General features: G+C 41.6%; 1 protein-coding gene across 1 annotated transcript; it reads left to right on the forward strand.

The window, feature by feature from the left end:
• The first annotated feature begins 9,905 nt into the window (after positions 1-9,905).
• Positions 9,906-15,226, forward strand: LOC119743205 (achaete-scute homolog 1-like). Its single transcript, XM_038219588.1, has 2 exons — positions 9,906-11,308; positions 12,890-15,226. The coding sequence occupies exon 1, from the start codon at positions 10,752-10,754 to the stop codon at positions 11,268-11,270; it is 519 nt and encodes a 172-aa protein (XP_038075516.1). The 5' UTR covers positions 9,906-10,751; the 3' UTR covers positions 11,271-11,308; positions 12,890-15,226.
• The last annotated feature ends 5,094 nt before the right edge of the window (positions 15,227-20,320 follow it).

Below are 20,320 nucleotides of genomic sequence, written 5' to 3' on the forward strand. Positions count from 1 at the left end.
CGTACTTTCAAGTCCAAACACCGGATTTTTTTGCAACCCTGCGTCACCGTAGACGTTCCCTATATGGACGTATGTTTCTTTTGATCATATCCACAGTAAATCTGGCAAATCGTGTTGTTTTTCTGCCTTGTCCGTGGTGTTGCCCCCAACAGCAGTTCTGATTTTTTTTTTATCGGGCCCGAGGGCGCGGAAGCCGCACGTGTGGGGAGTCGTATAGGCCTACGGGATGGATACAGCGGGCTTGCCTCGCCAACCACCGGCCGTCTGTTTCGCTTGACTTCTTCTGGCTTCTCGGTGTTTTGCTGTGGACTAGCCGTGGAAGACTTGCACCCCCACCTCTCCCCCCGAAAAAATCCGTGGAGTGCACGTTCACGCACGCTAAAATGAAATAACAACAACGGTACGGAGTGAGCGGAAATGAGAAAATGGGGGAATGGAACACAAGGAAAACATTTGGGGAAAAAAATCAGAGAATTATTTCCAGGGGCGAGATCATCGACTGCTAATTATTGTAATCAGTTGCGTCTACCAAATTAATAGTTTGAATAAAAAGTGAGTGACTTTTTTATTTTTACTTGAACGTCGTTGAACAGAATTTCCATGGTTACATTGAAGAGTTGTAACGTCTTTTAAAATGGGAAAGCAGAATGTTATTAACAAACATTTCATTTGGTGAGCCTATAGTTCGACCATGGAAAAGACAAAGTGAAAAGTAATACATACTTGACTTCCTAAATCCAATATCTCTTGTCAGCCTTGATTACCCTCAAGGTCATGAAACGAGGGAGCTAAATTTAGGAGAATCTTCTTTCTGACGTCTGTATCAAAATGAGAATGTGATATCAAATCTATGTGCAGGGGCGGATCCAAGTTTGGATCAGGAGGGGTGGGGTGGGGGTTGAGCTACCCAGAGGGGGTTTGGAAGGAAATGTACCGTGCTTTTCTGAATGATTTTCGTAATCTTTTTGGTTACTGAAGAGAGGGGTGTTGTATTGTTGGCATAACTGCAATAACCCAAAGTTATTTTTCCCTGTCATTATTTTTATGACCTTGACTTCACTTCAAGCGCCCCCTCTTTCACTTCAAGCGTCACTCCGGGTGCTTCACCCGACTACAAGTACTATGATTGATGGACCGTGAACATTGTTGACTAACCCCCGAGGCCCTAATCGGTTGGCTTTCTGCGGACACCACCAATCATAAATCACGAATCGCTGAATAATTCAATAGAATTCCCAGTGACAATGACCTTGGCTTTGAAAGCAAAACTCAAAACGAAAGAAAGATTCTCGAATAAAAAACTCCACAAAGGGAAGGATTGATCAGGCGAAAAGTACAGGACATTCTCTGACCAGGAACGGGACTGACTTGCCAAACCGGGCGGGAACAATTGTGTCCGGCGGACTGTAGGGTGGTTGCCAGCGGCACGCACGCCTGTAGGTCATTGGTCTTCAGAGTACCTCAGTAGTTCCCTGAACTGCCCGTATCAAAAATCCCAAATAGATTTATATTGTTATTTTGCTGATTCTAGTTTGCTCTTCTGTCAGCCGACTTTCAATATCTCTGACAAATTCAGAATTTGGTCGCTGTGAAACCACGAAACCTGTACGAAGTCTCCAACGTTGAACTATTCCAGGTTTGCGTCTTGGCTTCGTTTCATTGAAATCGATTTTCTCTCAAGTCCAACTTCAACGTACACTTGTAGCGCACGCCACAGCAGTCAACCGCCATCACGCAGAATGCTCCCCCCCCCCCCCCGCGTCCACGATCAACCAGTGCCCGTATCGTTAGCCCATGGCATCCCCGCAGTCCCGGATACATTATCCAATTCTAAAACCGAAAATCCCGCCTCAAAAGAAAGAAAGAAAGACTATACAAACGCTGAAGGGAGACCCCAAACCACGTATTACCAAAATCTGCCACCCAACTCAGACCACCACCACCACCAAGCCCTCGAGTTATGCCCTGCAGCGTTTGGATGTGCTCTTACTCCGAATGAAACCATACGTAAGGAGTAGCTATACGCACTGGCTGGGTTTGTCTCAACACGCCTTCGTCTTTATTATTATTCCTACACGCTTTGGTGTTTTCTCCTTGAGCTCCCTTTTTTACCCCCAGGATAAAAAGACGTTCGACCAAAAGGAAGACAAACAAATCCGAAATGAGTGGCACCTCTCAGTCTCCTGGAGTACAAAAGGAAATTACACTCTAGGACTGTTACCCTGACCGGGACGAGGCGAGAGCAGTGGCAAACTTAATGATCCAATTAACCAGTAACTGGAATAATTACCATGGCAATCAAAACACATTTCTGCCTAAACCTGACTGTGGGTGTACGTGTTTAATCGCCCGGAAAATACAGAGCTTCGGTAATGAATTTCGTCTTGGCAGCATCATTTCGAGCAATCCTCAGAGAACCTGTATATTCTTGGATTGACATATTTCTTTATCACCATCAAATTGTCGAGTTAAAAAAAAATGTTCCCCTTTCTTATCGAATAAAGGAAAACTGCACGGGGTTATTGTGTGTTTGTGCTTGTAGGGGTTGGGGTGGGGATGAGGGATGGGATGGTGGGTGCAAGGAGGGTGCTAGATTATTGTTTTTCAAAATGGAATATTCTTTTTGAACGTTGGACATACAACATTCTTTGAATGGCATGCAAGACTAAATAAGTCCGATGACAGAAACTTCGCCAATTACTGTGCTCCTGTGAAACTAAAATATCAGATAACAAAGATAACCCGTGCCCCAGTTTAATGGTTTGATGAGTTTTTCTGTTCATTTCCCATTTTTCTTAATTGTTGTTTGACAACCATGTTTTAACCGATGATTTAAGCCCCTATGATGATTTTTTTCTACAATAAAGACTAACATTTCGTTTTTGGTATGATTGTTTGAATTGTCGCCTGAAAGCATCCTACTTGTTATCCTTAGAGAAAAACCTCATAATTCAAAACAAATGACGTACAATGTCCTGTATAATTATGATTATCATCCGTTCACTCCACTCTATCTTCAGTCGCGTAAGCTTTTGTCTAAAAGGCACGAACCCCAACCCAAAAGCATCATATCAGCTTCACGACTACTGAGTTCGGTAATGCTGCAGTATACTTCTAGCGAATTCTAGGCGTATTGTATTGTCTTTAAGGCCAGAATGGAGTCAGTCATTCATTCATACCAAAAGCAACACGTGTACTGAAATCTCAAAACCTTCTCAAGGTTTTGATTGAGAATTTTGACAGTCATCACTCCTCTTGAAAGGTTTACCTTTCGGATGATCAGAATCACATGACACAAAACCAAACCTGGTCGGATAGGCCAAGGAATGTATCATGTTTTCTTCAGCTGTTCTTCAAAGACACTTCTTCATTAGTACGCTCTCGCGTCGGTGAAAAAAGTCAACTCGAAGTCGGCGTCAAAAACTATCGACAAACATGTCTACAATTGGATGTGTTTTGTTGCGTATTCTTGGGGCGTGTTGACAGAGTAAGTGGCTTGAGCAACTCGTGTTTGCCCAGTTTGGTTGCCGTTCCTTGGAAGTGTTTGCTTTCGCCGTGCTTACTTAACTTCAGTAAATTGCGGAAGACAACAAGAAACCAATATCCATCTGTCAATATCGTTACTCCTAACAACCAAACAGGGTGCAGAGGGAAAGTGACAACATTTGAGCCAATGGTCGTGGAGAGTACTAGCCTACACACCATATAACTTCAACAGTTCGGCGCTGTAAGCCCTGAAGGGAACCATAAATACACGGAAGACACTTGAGACTTACTGAAGCACATCAGTGTGTCGTTAGGCGGGAGAAATTTAAAGAACCTCGGGCGTCTCTGCTGAATCTCATAGCGATGATTTTCTCCCTCACACTGGTAGATGACTTCACCCCGTAGAGTCTACGAACGCACCGACAACTTCTCAAGTGAACTTGCCTTTCCTCCTTGAGAGCTTTACGATTCGGCCGCAACAATCTTTGGAATGGGTCAGCATGCGTAATTGAACAATTGTCATTCTTACCATCAAGAAAGGAAGACCAGACTGCAAAACTTCCTTCATTGTCGGGCTTGTGAAGTTTCGAACCGTAAATCAAAAATGAATCCACTAAAAGACGCCAAACTACAGAGTAGTCTGCAGTTCTTTAATGCCAGGATTAAGAATCAGTACGAGGACCTCAAACTGCAGCGAGAAATCCGACATCTGGACAGGCGTATCGGGATGACGAACGCCGATTTCAAACGGGAAATCCAGGCGGTGCGGAAAGAGATGGACAAAGTGAGGAAGAGCAGTGGCTGGAGCGAGGAGGGTCGAGTACACGACAGCGAGGATTCCATGGGCGGGCCTGTGAAAGGCAACATGGGCAACTCCCGGGCAGAAAGACTGAGCAAACGAGCCAAGAGTGCCGGAACAGCGATTACACCCAAGAAGGAGACGTCGGTCTGGGAACGTTTGAAAAGACCCAAGAGCGCACCGGGTGTGTTCAAAGAGAGAGAGGGTTCGAAGAATAGAATCTCTGAGACTATGGTAGAGCTGCCCGTCACTAAGACGCGACTCAACGCGAAGACCTGTTACAACTTTGCACGGAGAAAGGGGCAAGATGACCGGGATTCACTGTTGAGGGATGCGGTGAAGACAAGACAAGGCTTGCGAACTGCTCATGTGAATGTCTCAGGGAGATTGCGACCACACACGGTGGACACAGCGAAGCTGCGATCCCAAACGACAAACCAAACCAAAGAGACAATTGTCGAGCTCCGCGACCCAACAACGAAGCGATCACAATCTGCAACAGCCGCTGCATTGGCACCGTCAAACTCGGAGCCTGTCACTGGGAAGAGGACTTCTTTTATGTCAAACAGTACAATTGAGGGATCGCCAAGTAAATCTTACGATCGAGTTTCTGCATCGACAAAACCAAAATCTTTGCGGTATGCTTTAAAAGCCACACCTGTGAGTGATGGTCCAGTCGCGAGTGCTGCTTTTTCGCCAGCCTCTGATTCGGCTAAGACGGGATGGTTAAAATCAGCCTTGAAGATTAAAACAAATGGGAACGAGAACGAAAAACGCGTAACGATTATGGAAAACGGGGAAATACACAAACATGCTGGCAGTAACAGCAAGCCTTTTCTTGGGCAGAAAAATAAGACAGACGATGGAGGAACTGATGACCAAGACACGTCTGATCAGACACAAAGTGCGCCCTCTCTCGGTCTGTTGTCCTTACTGATGAGCAGAGCAGTTCAGCCAGGGACACCGCCCAGTCCAACGCCGAACGTCATTCCCGAAGTCCGAAGGAAACCTAAGCAAACTGTGGAAGATGCTGCCATGAAGAAGCGCCGTGATCGCTTGCTCAAGGCGTCCATTGTTAGTCTTATGGGCGGTGGTCGGTCTCGACGCAAGTCTCCTCTGGATGCAGATTCCATCACTCAGGAGGAAGATGAAAGTAAACTGTCTGCAGCCAAGAGATCCCCACGACGGTTCAGTTTCCGAACCATGGGGAAAGTCATGATGTCCAAAAAGCATTTGACTGTCCAAAAGCGGTCGACTCTGGGCACGCGGTTGAAAGTCCACTCCGTACAGCAGTCGGCAATGACGAAGAAAAGCATTAAAGCCAACCTGACGATCAACGACGATGAGTCAGATTCGGGGAACGACGTCGTGGCGTCCTCGACCCCAAAGCCAGAGGCTAGCGTCGGGTCCAAGATAGCCAAAAGCTGGCGGCAGGATTTAGACTTAGACAAACCTCCTGTGCTGGAGGACGATGTCCAGCAACTCCACAAGCATCTAGCGGCTTCACATATCTCACGAGAGCGTGAGCTAGACCGGATGCAACAGCAGCAGGAGGTCAACCACCTGAAGGTCATCGATGAGGACAGGCAAAAGAGGGTCATGTCAAAGGTCCGATTGTTTATCTCGATATTGGAGGAGCAAAGACGCAGAGACAAACAGGAGCGGAGAAGGTTGGAGATGTTTGGTGCGCCGTCTACGAACCCGGTGGTTCAAAGATGGAGGAATGCTGCCAAGGTGGCGGTTAGGAAGAAATGAAAATGATCACAAGACCACAGTTTACTAAATAATGAATAAACACATTGCCAAAACTACCTTGCTGAAAATTATAGTATCAAAATATTAGGACCAAATGAAATATATTGCCAGGTGTTTTTTTCAAGAACTTCAGTATTTGAAATCAGACATTTTAATTCCTTTGATTGCGGATCGAAAGATAAAACGTAAGGGAACGTCTTTTTTAATTAAGCAGAGCGTCTCAAGATAAGATATGTAGCTGAACGCAACGGTGGACATTTTCAACAATCAAGCAAAATCAAGGGCTCTCCTGAATCCACCAATGCCCAATCACTATTGCAGTCACAGTCTAGAAGTCTGTCAATGTTATGTGCATTTGTAGTCTACTGTTGGTAATTTGTACACTTGTATTCTCATTCCATCGACTCGAACAAAAATGTGACAATTAATGCAGCACACGTTTAATACGTCACATGATGAGTTCGATGAGGCCTATCTCAGGTTAAACAAAATCTGGTCAATTATTGAAGTGCTTACATTTTATAAGATTGTTGTACTTTGCTGGTTTTTAATTGAATAACCTCTCGTGGAACACGAAATATACCATGAAAACAAAGGCTGTTACAGCAATAATCGTTGGTTTTTTTTCTCAGGCAAAATCGTTTTAAAAGGACATCAATGAAAATAAAGGGTTTCCTTCTCAAGGATATCATATTTTGGTTAAATATTTGTCATACCTTGCAAAATGCTTCAAGGAGGAAATTCACGTTTTCCAAAATTAACACCATGTCAGTGTTTTTTTTTTTATAATTCCTTAACATCCATGAGCGTTTAAAACACCATTTTCAGAATAAATAAGGTACTTTGATTCAACCATGGAGGAATAAAACTTATTATGGGTTTGTAGGGCGCCCACTATCCCCTTCTTTTAATACAGTCAAGAGAGGGCGCACTCCCCATTGAACGCCTAGGCTTGGAGCGTGGATATTGATGGTAGATACTATATAAATAAATATAAATATTCAAACATTCAAAGTGTTTCTTGAATTAACTAAGGTTAACTAAAACAATGAAAGGGGTTAGGGTAATGTTTTCCTCTCTAATCATAAGTAGCCACTATGTATGTGTCTACACTCAGGGAAATTAATTTCGGATTCATTGGACAATCTCCCCGATTGAGTTATGTAATCCTTACATGTTACATTGATAGGCGGGGATTAGAACTGTTGGTATTATCGTTTGTGATATTTGAACAAGCAGCCATTGTCCTAGTGGTGATCATATAACATGTTGCTTTTCCCTTGCAATCTGGTTCCTTGCGAACCGAAGCTTGGAAAAAATAACATATCCAAAAGAAGAAATGAAACAAACCAATACAAAACGAAGTGATCATTTTGTGCTTTGTCTGAAAAAGCTCACCAATTTATTTTATGTTGTGCTTAAATGTATACATGTATTTCAGAGTAATACTAACTTTGAACGACCGGTAGGTTTCGTGAGGGCGCTATAACGATATACCATTTGCAGTGGTGAAAATTAACTCATGTTAATTATTGTAAATAAATGTGTAATTGTTGCGGGAGATCATCTGCAAGATAACGAGTACGAGTACTTTTTCGCGAGTACGAGACCAAGCACAGTCATTTTTTTCTTACGAGTACGAGTACAAGTACATTTTCAGGAGCACGAGTACAACACTAGTCTTTATATCTAATAACAAGCTGTTTGCGCATCCAGTATTTTGGGATGAAACAAAAGTGATTTGTGTCTACCGGTGTAAATAAATGTACGAATGCGGCGTATTCGAAACACCGTTCTGGTGTTGAATGAACACGAGAACATGGTTTCGAATGACAAGAACCAACACGCGAACGACGTTCGTTCGCGAAGTGGTTTCTCACTCCCCACTTATTGGGGAGTAGATGAAGCTCATCAAGAGCAAAGATGGCGGACTTACCGCAAACTTGTCTTAATTTTTTTGCATACAATTGAAAACACTCATTCAGTGCAGGAGCTGTAATGATAAAAATATTGTACGGATCGTAGGGTGGGATTTGTATAGCTGTTCGTGGATATAAATTCTTTCATAGAATCCTTGCTTTCCCCTTCTTTTTATTCAGCGTTTTGGGCGGCTGCCATCTTTAATGCGCGGCATGGCCACACGCACTTGGTCGTTCGTAATCGCCAACACTGTTTGCAGGTCACTCGAGAACGAGGTTTTAAACATGCCTACGCCCATGTAGTAATCATATATTAGGTTTCAAATCGTTCGCGTTCACCTTACGGCGGAAAATCTGTCCTCTGTACAGACTTGGATGAAGTCTAATGATGAGTATAAACATTATTGAGGGCGCTATTTAGTCAACGCAGGGAGTCAGATACCAAGGAATGCGTGATCAAAAAAAGTGCTTTCGTCATGCACTCGGCATTTTGCCAATAATTCGATTTAAAAGGTTAGCTGTCAACCAAGCTGTAAACACTTGAAAAGCGCTGCGGATTGTGGGTGTCTACACTGCTTCACCGCTAGAATGATTTTCAGAGAGCAATTAATAGTTCACGGTTCACGGTTTAAGAACTACGCGTTGTTGGCTTTTGATTTACGTGTCATGGGGAAACTTGATTGGAGTTTATTGACGTGGTATGCCTTAAAACAGCCATGATTTTTTTAATACGATATACAAGACCAATTTCTATTGTAAACAGGACATACGACTCTTTTCAGAAGACAAATGAAGCATTAGGCCTATCATGATTTTAGTGGTCATTGATAAATTCTGGTGGTTATTTTCCTTATGCACCATTTTGGTGGTGTGAGGCATTAGCTGCACGGCATGCCAATGCTGCTAAGCGAGATGCTGCATCAGTTGCATCGGACATCACGACCTGGCGAAGACAGTTGCCACATTCAGACCAACTTTGTACGCACTGTTATGAATGCTCCGATTCCGTGCTTAACGAAAACACGTTTCATGTATTTGTCCTGGCAAACATGCTATCTCATAAAACGACAAGCCCAACAGGTATGTCAATCTACCAATCTCGAATATTTTTTTGTCAAACTAAAATTTCCATGAACGACTGTCATCACTAACACAGCACGTTGCATTACCAAACGTACACAGAAATACCTCAAGCCATGGACGGTTGAGGATGATAAACAGGCAAAAGATTTGGTCTCTGAAAACTGGCTCGCCAAAAAAAAGGGGTCAAGGTATTTTTCTTGAGCAAACAAAGTTATCTACAAGGCCGCTTGTGCACGAGCCGGTGACGCCATCCGCCACGGGCTCGCTACCTGGCTTATCGCAATAATCTTTTTTTTTCTTCTTCTATTCCTTTTTTCTTTCTCTTTTCTTTTTATTGTTCGGGGCCCAAACTATTCAGACAAAAAGCTTCCGCACGTGCAAGCCCTTTGTAATCGGTAAGCGAGGTCACCTAGGTGGAGCACTGTGATTGGTCGGTAGAGTTTCACGCACACGCGACCGATTGTGATTGAATCAATAAAGGGCGGAGCCTAACCAGTCACCGCTCACCTGTACGCGAGTAAAGTCTGGGCCGTGAAATTGACAAAAGATCTTTCAATTTTCAGATTATATTTATAGAAAGAAAATCACGATCAAACTTTCTATTTAGGGAAATCCAACTATTTAAAAAAAAAATTTGTCGGAAAGAGTTTTCTTGGCAAATATGACTACTTTTTATACTCAAGATGTTTGTTCGCCTTGTTTGTGTAATAGGTGGTTGAACATCCTAGATTTGCCGTGAATCTTGCCGGTATATATTTCACGATTGAGTAATTGTGAGAGCAAATGAATACGACACTATTTTGACTCCGTCGTATCCGGAATACGGATGCATCTAAAGTTGAAGGTACAGGGAAGGTGGGACTAAAGCTCCGTGATATGGAGAACCCAGAAGATGAATTGGCACACTCCCTGAAACTGGGAATAATTGATGGTTGCAAACAAGCATGTCTATGATCCCACAAAGGCAACCTATACATGTACATGGAAAGACTAGCCTCGTGTGCGCTGTGGCTAATTAAGTACACGTACCGCTGGGTTAACGGTGGATAAATACACTCTAAAGGTGGACCCAAAAAGGTGAAGAGTGCCTCAGGCTATAATGGTGTCTATTGTACCCAAGATTGGATGAAATCCTTGAGCCCACGCGACCTGAGTTATTATGGGTGAATACGAGTGCTTCAGGGTACCCTTACCTTTGCAGAGTTTGTTGTTCTTAGTTTTCTGTTCAATCAGCGGTGATATTCCGGTGCCCACGTGAGCTTCCCGTGAGTGACACTTTTGGGGAACTTTGGCGGTCACCGAATTTAGATAAACATCCTTTTGTGATCGGTCCAGGAGTAATCCCCCTGGCCCATTGCCCATTCATATGCAAATGAACTCACGCGACAGGACGCTACAAGACTTTAATGAGCTTCGTGTTCTATTCAGGACCGCACGAGCCGTATCGTAGAGGGGTGCAGGGTTTTCAATGAAGGGGTACATGTGGGTGGGACTTATTTCGGTGGGGATCGACATCAAACTATATAGGCACTGAGTTACCCCTCGTGGGCCAAACTGACTCCCGTACAACCGTTAGTAGACCTGACTCAGCCTCTTACCAACTTTTTCCAAAAACTTTATCGCGAGTCTGATTTGTTTTGGGTGAAATTTGATCAGTTTTTGAGAAAACTCCTCCGAAAACATTTGGACGCCCAAAAAATCGGAACAGCATGGAAAACTCGCAGAAAATTCTTCAGCAGGCGGTACAGCAGCTGGTTAGCGAAGTCAACTCGACGCTCCCCAAGCGAGTCACAAAGAGGCGGCTAGACCGGTCAGACCCGTCCCAGCCGGAGCTCGTGCGATGCAAGCGGCGAATTCACTTCAACTATTTGCAGCAAACTCCACCGGTGGCCGTGGCTCGCCGCAACGAGAGGGAGAGGAACCGAGTCAAGCTGGTCAACCTGGGATTCGCCAGTCTCCGTCAGCAGCTGCCAAACGGCGCGGCCAATAAGAAGATGAGCAAAGTGGAGACGCTCCGCTCTGCCGTGGACTATATCAAGCAGCTGCAGGAACTCTTGGACGAGACTGACGCCGTCAACGCCGTCTTCAACGGCTCGCTCTCGCCGACCTGCTCGCTGACGAGTAGTTCTCCGTCACCCAGCTATTCCCCGGATTCCTCGGGAAGTGAGGTGCTCACGCCGGAGGAGGAGGAACTTGTCAATTTCACAGACTGGTTTACGACGGCTTGATCTTGCTGAACAACGCCCTGATGTAAATGTTTATAAAGGTAAGTTTTCATATGTAAAGAATTCGTGCAAGATTACCCTTTTTTTTTTAAACAACAGGTAACGAAACGAAAATGTAAGAATTATTTTGTTCCCTTCAATTATCCATGGGGGTAGGAATGAATTATCCACTTGTTTGGGAAATTAAACCATTGTTTTTGTGTTATTTATTTCATATTTTACGGTAATTAAACTCCACCTCATTCACGACAATCTGTTTTCCTGAAAAATACACTGTAAAAGTTCGTCGAAATCAAAATTTAACAGTGACAACACTCTGATCGAAACTTGAGTTCTTCCTTCTAATGGGGTGCTCATGAAGACTTTTCTCTATTCAGCGAACAGATCGATGATACCTAATTAAATTTGCTTTCACAGTGTGCAACAATGTGTGTACATTAATGATTTAAGAGTCTTTACTTGATGATCATTGCACGGCGCCGCCACCGCAGGCTTACCGCGACAAAGCCGACATAATCTGGGTAAGAATCAGTGCCATGTGATGCAACCCGTAAAAACAAACGGCACGCGTGTGTGCAAATTTATTACCCCTCTGACAAACACCCGATTCCTGTAACTGTCTTAATAACGCGTGGTCATGTTTACAGCAGCGGTTAACACCCCTTAATTAAACGGGTGGAGATCCACGTGCCTTCAATGTAGCCGGTAGTTATTAAAAATCAAAAATTCATACCTTTTTCTCAACTGGCCCCTAGCCCACCGTGTGCGGTTGGTTGCCACGACGGGTCATAAAAGCACATTTTACGGGCCGCACTTGGTGCCGTTTCCTGCTGAAACGGTTTTTCAAACTCGTGAAAACTTTTTCACAAGCAGGTTTTGCAAATGGATAAGTAAAAATTTGAAAACAGGGTGAACTTTTCTTGAAGTTTTTGAAATGTAAATGGAATGCATGGAGTTTTTATTTATTTGAAACTTCACGTGGAGTTTAGGCCGTTTATCCTTTAGTTGAGAGAATTCCATTGCTTTCACCTTTTCTGTTGAACTGTTACACCAAAAAAAAAACAGCCTCTGTTTTGATCCATAATATGTTTTGAAACTATTGATTAAAAGTAGTTTGGAATTGATTTTAATTATTATCACTTTGAATTTGGTTTGCATGCAAACGATTTTAATTCTGCAATGACACATTTTCACCGAACCAACACATTTACTGTTTCAACACTTTTCCACACTAAAATGGCTTCTGATAGTAAAAAAAAGGCTAAAATCACAAACGCTTTTGTTTGGAAAAAAAAAAGGATTTTGAAAGGTGAGAGGAATTAGTTTGTTGGTTTTCCATCAATCTTTTTTTGTGATGCAATTCTAAATACTGTCTTTAATTGCATTTTACTTTTTTTTTTACAACATTTGTTTGGGAGACTGTTGAAAGTTTCAGTGTATGTCCATAAATTTATAGGATGTTATAATGCCGAATGGGTGCATGTGTCTTTGTTCCTCACTACGTCCATTTTTTGGACGGTGAGTTTCCACTCATAAAGCACGGGCTCTTGCCCGCCAATTTCTGCCAATCAAGTTTCTCGTTGACTCACCCAGACTTTTTTTCTTTCTTTGACTTTCTTCAGGAGAGGGCGTGGCCGGCTGGAGATGTGACCAATGACATCCCTCGACGTGTCTGCGTCAGGCGCACCGGTCTGCCAATCAAAAAGGGGGGACCGAGTAAAGGGGGCGACCGTCGAGGACACACGCCAACCGAACCCCTAAAAAGAACAAAATCCTTGCACCGTACGGGAAACGGCCGCTACGAACAAAGAAAAATCCACCGGGAGCGCGTGGAGTGAATCACGGGGCCAGCCCGGTGCAATGCACCGCTCATGATTGTGCTGGTATCAACGGGCAGGCACGGCGGACGGAGCTTCAGATATTGACATGTATTCAGCGGGCCACTTCTTCTAGAAAAGATAGGCTCAATTTTTAAAAGTAAGATCTTCCAAAGGGACTTCTTTAGCATTGCTTTCTTCAGCTCCTTCGTCGGTGTCTCTCGTTTCTGCCGAACTTTTTCTGTAATTATAGTTTTCAAGAATGTAGAATTGCAAAATCAAGGGACCAAACATTTGGACAAACTTTCTTACATAATTTAGCGTTGTTTGACGAGTTTACTAAAATGATTCAAATTCCACACAATCTCAAATTGTTAACTATTACGTCTGCTCGATTAGTTAATTCTACTTCTTGTAAAAAAAATGGGATAATTTATAAAGTGCCTGTTACTTATCTTGCGTTCTTTGCGTGCCTTCCAATATCTGTAAATATCATAAAAGTTGTATAAATATTATTTTGTACAGAGAGAGCTTCATACTTGTAAAAGAAAAGTCATAATTGTATTGTTTTATTTGTATCGGAAATCAAAAAAAGTTTCTGATTTGACCACGCTCGGAGAAATTCATGGTCGCGTTAGCCGCTGTATCAGCATTTTAGTCGGTTGTAGAGTAATCGTATTGAGCATTTGCATTTTTTTGTTAAAAAAATTGCTTTACATGAAATATTTTTCTATATTACATAATATATTCATAATTTTTCAGTAGGAATTCACAAGAATTAGCAAGATTTCATTTTTGATTGAGACATTTTCATTTGTGAATTCTACAATAACTGCCGATTCTACAATATGTTCACATTATAGGAGTTTGATGTTTTTATTGTTCACATTTCTTTCAAAAAGAAATAAATTAACTAAAAAGAGACGATTCCTACTTAAACTTGGTAAAAAGGCAACTCTTTAGAACTCGGTGCTCTACCATTTAGTGTGCTACCCCCAAATTATATAATGTATGCTGCGATTCATTTTAGTATTTGCATTTGACAATATACGAAACTGTATTCAGGCTTGGGGAAATTCTAATTCTAATTCTAAATTGCTTTTTTTTAGTTTGGGTATTCATTTGAGAGAGAATTTTGTCAATGACTTCATGTCAAATGATGTTGTCGTCGCTTGCGATACTTGTGTATTCATTTTGTGACTTAAATAACAATAATGTATGTGACAAATTTAAAGTTAATATACAACATTTGCTTTTGCTGTAATTTTCAGAAATGGACGGATTTGGTTTTTAGTATTTTATAGCAAATATTATTACACTAACCTGCTTAAAGTTTTGTATTCATGGATGCTGGCAAAACGAAGAAAAAATGCTGTTCTTGTAGTCTGATTCCCTGACCCTACTTCAGACGAAACAGAGCAATTTATAGACATCAGGTCAGGGAACCAGACTAGCTGGCTTGCACCCGTTCACGGATGTGTAACCGGTTGCAAACAAAATGTGATCTAACTAAATTTGATGAATTGGAGGCAGTATTTGAAAAGAGTCATTTTTTTTCAACGATGGGCCAACCATCGTTGGAAAGTGATGCAACACAAGCTTCCACTTTTCTTAAAATGACAGCACACCAGGTGCCATGATTTCACAGGATGCTTGAAACTATTATTCACATTACAGTCAAATAAGGTAGGCCTATTTCATAATAATTTGGTAGCTTTTTTTGTAATGTTTGCAAATGTTGTACATTACCTTTAAAAGCAAAACGAGACATAGGTATGAATGACAGGAATGCTGTGAATGACTTATTGCGAAACCAGAAAATGTCCATTGTGGTTAGACAACTGCTATAATGATCAGTCGACAAGAAAGTGCGCCATGTGGTTAAAAAGTATGTTATGTTTGCGTTGTTAACGCGATTGACGAATTGGAAAACTGAAAGTTTATTTTTGTACCCGTGTCTGACGAGCCCAGCTTGGCTGGCTGAGTCAGAACCTTTTGCTACCTATCCATTGTACATTTTGTTTTTTTACGGAAGAATTGTTTGGCCCGAGGAAGGTCGTGTAAATATAATTCTTGTTTTCTACGATAATTTCCAAGAGAGTTTTAATAACAACAGAATAAATAGCAAGTTTACGTACTCATTGTGTGGCTGTCTTTCTCTTGTAACATCATTGTTGTTTCTCCCCTGCCGTCCCTCTTTTTGGATAGATTGACAATGAAAGGGTGGGTGCTTTCGGGAAATGACTTTATTGTTAAGTTGATGAGATGAATCAACTACATCGCATACGATGCTGAGTTGATTTCACAGGGGTTGAAGCATGGATCGAACTGGAATTAATGATGAAATTATGAGACTGTATCTTTTGAAAATGCTGATGTTATGTAACGGGTGTAGTTCAAGAGAAACATATTTCGGAAAGATTTTCTTTTCTTTTTTTTTTACATCCGCCCGACCAATACAAAAACTTTTAATGGATTTTTGTGTGTGAAATGTTAAGAATCACGTGGGTTTTTCGAATTGTCATTAATATTCTCTTTCAAACATATTTCAGTCAAGCAGATTTCAGTTTTTTTCCACTTAGCCCATCTACATTACTTGTCATAAAGGGAAACATTGTCCCGAAGGCAATAACTATCACAGATCCCAAAATCTGGGACAGACATTGTTGTACTGCGCCCCCAACTTCAGTCCGAGCAAGACAGTTTAAGGTATAACGGTACTGCGCGTTCAAAAACACAATCCGTGAAGTTCGAACATGAAATGCTGAGAAATCCATATTTTTGCTTATAGAAAATGGTCGGGTGAGGCAGAACATAGCAGACATTTTGGCTATTAGCAGGTATTTTGTACACATCACATAGCCTAGCCGATAGTTTGACACACATACATGCTAAGCGAATTCTGACACACGTGAAATTACACTCAACCAAAAAAGAAAAGCCCCCTCAATACTACTGGGCACATCTCGCTCAAACTACGACTGATCAGTACAGAAACTCCTTTGTAATCCAGTCACACTCTTTGTTTGGCCCAAAACAGTGATAATGTGTACACAATTATGCAATTTATGACAAATGGTACCGAAAAAAAGGTTTTTTTTGTATGCGTGCAAGTTGAGTGTGAACCACAACTTGCGCATACAAAAGTGCAACTGTTTTCGGTACTATTTGTCATCAATGACATACATTCGTACACATTATCACTGTTTTGGGCTAAATAGAGAGTATGGCTGGATTGCTAAGGAATTTCCGTACTGATTAGTCGTTATTTGAGCGAGAGGTGCTCAGTAGTTTTTGAGTTAGACAAAAAAGTATTGGAAGGGGAGGGGGACTTTCTTTTTTGGTTGAGTGTAGCCTCCGAGTAGTACAGTTTGAAGGCACTGACAAACTGCCATGATTTAGGTTAACTGTAAATTTAATTAGGTCTTTCAAAGTGTACGTAGAGAACGTGTAAGCAGACGTGTAAGTAGAGAACACACGAGTCTGTTTGAAAAGCTTAAATTAAGTGACACTATTTGGACACCAACAGAACATACCGTGGTTCTACATAAAATTGGCCATGGAAATACATGGCCAATTGGATACAGTCTATAAATCTGTCGCTAGAGATTTTGAGGCTATGTTCAGACTACCAAGCCAGTAATTTAAAGACAAACTTATTTCGCAACTCTTGGTAGAATTTTCGTGTTTGACCTTTCGATACAACTCAACTTAACAATCGACTATTGGATTACAATGACACTGAATCGATCCTTTTTTTAATTATCGGAAGCACGTTTTCTATCCTAAGTAATAATAATTGTTTGCCAATAAGAAACAAACCTTGGCCTACAAAAATATAAAAAAAAATCTAATAAGAAAACCTTTAAAACATCGAGAAGTATTTTCGTCAAAAAGTCCAATGGAGCGTAAAAAGAGACGCTATGACTAGTCCGGTGGTGCAGCGAGCCGTGCTAGGCTTCGCAAGGCCGGGCACACTGCCTTTGTCTGGGTGATGTCTGGGTAGTCCGTGTGTTTTACGCATAACGCCCGAGCATATCCCACAGAGGACCGCGTATACGCCATGGTACAGCCTTGCACTGGTTATTGTCACTCTTTCCGAGTCCCGTGTGTAGCTCAGCGACATGTAAACAGGTCGTTTGAAGGTCAGTCCGTGATCGATTAGCTCCAGAAGAAGTAGACACATTTCGATCAAACTGTTTGAGAAGCTCTAATTTGAAAATAAACTATGGATTATGTAGTCGCCATATTATGGTTAAGCATGATGCATTTTAGGCTAACATGAGCAAAGTTGCGACTCAAAGTACGTGTTGAGTGCTGTGAGTATTACGTGCCCAACATTGGTATGCATTAACCTCTTTTTGTTGTTGGTTAATTAGGGTAAACATTGACCAACTAAATAACTATTGGGAAGAATTTGCCCGAGAGTGCAGGCAGTTGGTATTGTGGCCAACATTGGTACATACCAAACCATTTACCCAACTTTTTTTTTTTTTTTTTTTACAGTGAAATAGAAAATACTTTGTCAGTTGATAGAGGAAAAAGTATTTCTGATGAGGGTTATATTGTGACTATTATGTATTCTTGTGGATAACAGTTTCTACAGGAAAGAATGAGTAAACCTTTCTAAATGCATTGCAGCTTTAGGCCTAAATGAATCCCAAAGACTTGACACACTCTTTAAAATAAAAGAGAAGCTGTTAAGTTTTATTATAGTGATAGGTCTTATGTATGAATGCGTTTGAGGCTGTTGTAGCTATTTCTTTCAAAATAATAAAGAAAAAAGGACTGTCTAGTGATGATTTACTTAAGGAGAGAATTGTGGGTGTTTTTTTTTTTGGGGGGGGCTGCTTCATTCCCTCACATGTTATCATTGAATAATAACTGTATTTATTGGTGGCAGTCATGCCACCTCGAAGTTGCTTTTCAATGATAGATAACGCAATTTAATGTTACGAAACGAAATTACCGTTGTTCATGTTTTACATTGCAAAGCATACACACACACACACTACAAATCATCACCAATGTGGCTGATCGCACATAACAACGTTACCAATTTTTTTTTTACCAAATTCATTACCAATTACCAAAACTTAATAACATATTAATTACGCATCAGTAAAGCAAATCTTATAGATTTTCTTTTCTTGCGCGTTTCACGGCTGTCCCATGTGGCACGCATGCAAACGGGGGGCGTTCACCCAACTCCGGAAGTCTGTTGTTCGCGTGGCCCGGTCGGCGTTATTTCCAGCCACTCGTGTGGTTACTACAGAGAGTTCCGAGTACCTGCGATTGGCCCGTGCGCTGCATTGGCACGTGAGCTCGCGTGCCCGGCTTGCTTAGGTGCACTCAGGTGGGGTCTTCCTTTGTCCAACTGACTCAATACCTGCACTAGCAATCTTTATCGCATGCGCGTACACGGAAGGGTTTCTATTCATACCAACCCATTGTCCAATTTTTGAATACTTCATTCAGGCTTGGCCCTGCGGTGGTTCTTTATTTGCCTCTCTTAAGATTGTTTAGCCTCGGTCCGTGACGCTCTGAGGCTTTTTGTCCAACCAAGGTACAATGTTCTATTCGTTCCAACCTCTGGCATCGGTACCAGGGAAAAGTTCGCAAAGGGATTATTTCTGTCAGTGGGTATATATCAGCAAATCTGTTATACTATTTATAGGCTTTGCTTGTGCGTACTGACTGATTGAATAAAAAAAAATGGCTCTTTTGGGACTGTAATCAGAAACCGATGAGGAAAAACATAAATCATTCATAGACTGTCGATTGAATTATAAATTTGCTGTAATACCTAAGGGCATAACGCTAAACATGATGCGCCAAAGATGTCACTTTGGAAAGTCGGAAAGTTTCACACAGAATAAAACATTGTTGGCATCATCAACCACAAGTTTCAATTACAATTTACCATAGATGTGATTGTCCGATGATGTTGCTCAGAGTTGCTGTAGCTGCTAGCGTTTCATTAAGTTGTTTTAAAAATCACCGTTGTCGAAACCATCACTATTTTTATGACCTACGTTTTCTAACTTGTGATTTGAGACATTCATGATATAAGCCCTATGATATAATTGAGGATATTTTCTCGCCACCATTCGAAGATTTAACATGGTCAAGAAGAAACCGTTGCACTGACCAACAACAGTTTTGGATTGCAAAGTATTCAGACCCTTTATCGGACAAGTAAATATTTTGGTGATGAACTTTGAAGTGTATTTTGGTATACAGCTAACGGCATTAATCACGTGCGTCATTGCCTAGAGTGCTTTCGATTCGCTGGAAATTACAGATGTAAAAAAAATCTTGAGTCAATCATCAATCTTTGTTAAACAATCGGAATCGGTTAGTGTATAAATGAATCTCTTCCCCTGCTGAGGTAAAGAGGCATTCCACGCCAGTTCCATAAGTTATCCGTCATTCCACAAAACATGTCAAACATCATCACTGCACGGATTGGTAAAACGAGCGTTGCGGGTCTCCCAAAACGAATCCAATTAGGTCTTTCATTAGAAAAATTGCTCTGCTGTATATGAAACAACATTTGTACTGTTAATCTTTGAGCTTTTTCATCCAATTGTTGCTGCAACTGGTGAAAATTTGGTTAACTGATGTATTCAATTACAATGCTGGGTGAATGCAGCCCTGAAGGCATATTCGTATGGTTAATTTATATAGAAAGCGTTGCATGATGAAACAAGATGGCTCTCATTCGCAGGGACGTGGTAACAGTTGACCTTTGAACTCTGTACAGCGTTGCTATGGTGCCCTGCCAGAATGTACCATAAACACAATTTTCATGTTCCCAAATTCATCTTTGAGATATGTTTGTCCCAACAAGACTATTCCATCAAGGGTCATGCTACAACCTCTTCTCGTGCAATACTTGTTATGGGAGTTGACAACAACAACCACCCATACCCTACTGACTCCTGTTTTGGTACCATTTTTCGAAACGATAACAAACTGTGGTAGCTCCAACTGAAAAAAAATGAGGTTAATAATTCTCTAGTGGAGAGAGATACGGAGCTATTCTAGCCACTAATACGTAGTTCCTCGGGCATAGATAACACTGAGTAGGCCTAAAGCAAGCAACCAGTCCCAAACAAGACAGATTATAACCACACACACACATAGAAGCCCCTACAATTACTCTCGAGTCTCACTTTGAAATCGTGTAAAAATGGATTGAGTAATCCGCAAAGTGTGTGGGTGTGAGGAGCA

This window comes from Patiria miniata, unplaced genomic scaffold, assembly GCF_015706575.1.
Source record: "Patiria miniata isolate m_02_andy unplaced genomic scaffold, ASM1570657v1 HiC_scaffold_6, whole genome shotgun sequence".
Taxonomy (NCBI): domain Eukaryota; kingdom Metazoa; phylum Echinodermata; class Asteroidea; order Valvatida; family Asterinidae; genus Patiria; species Patiria miniata.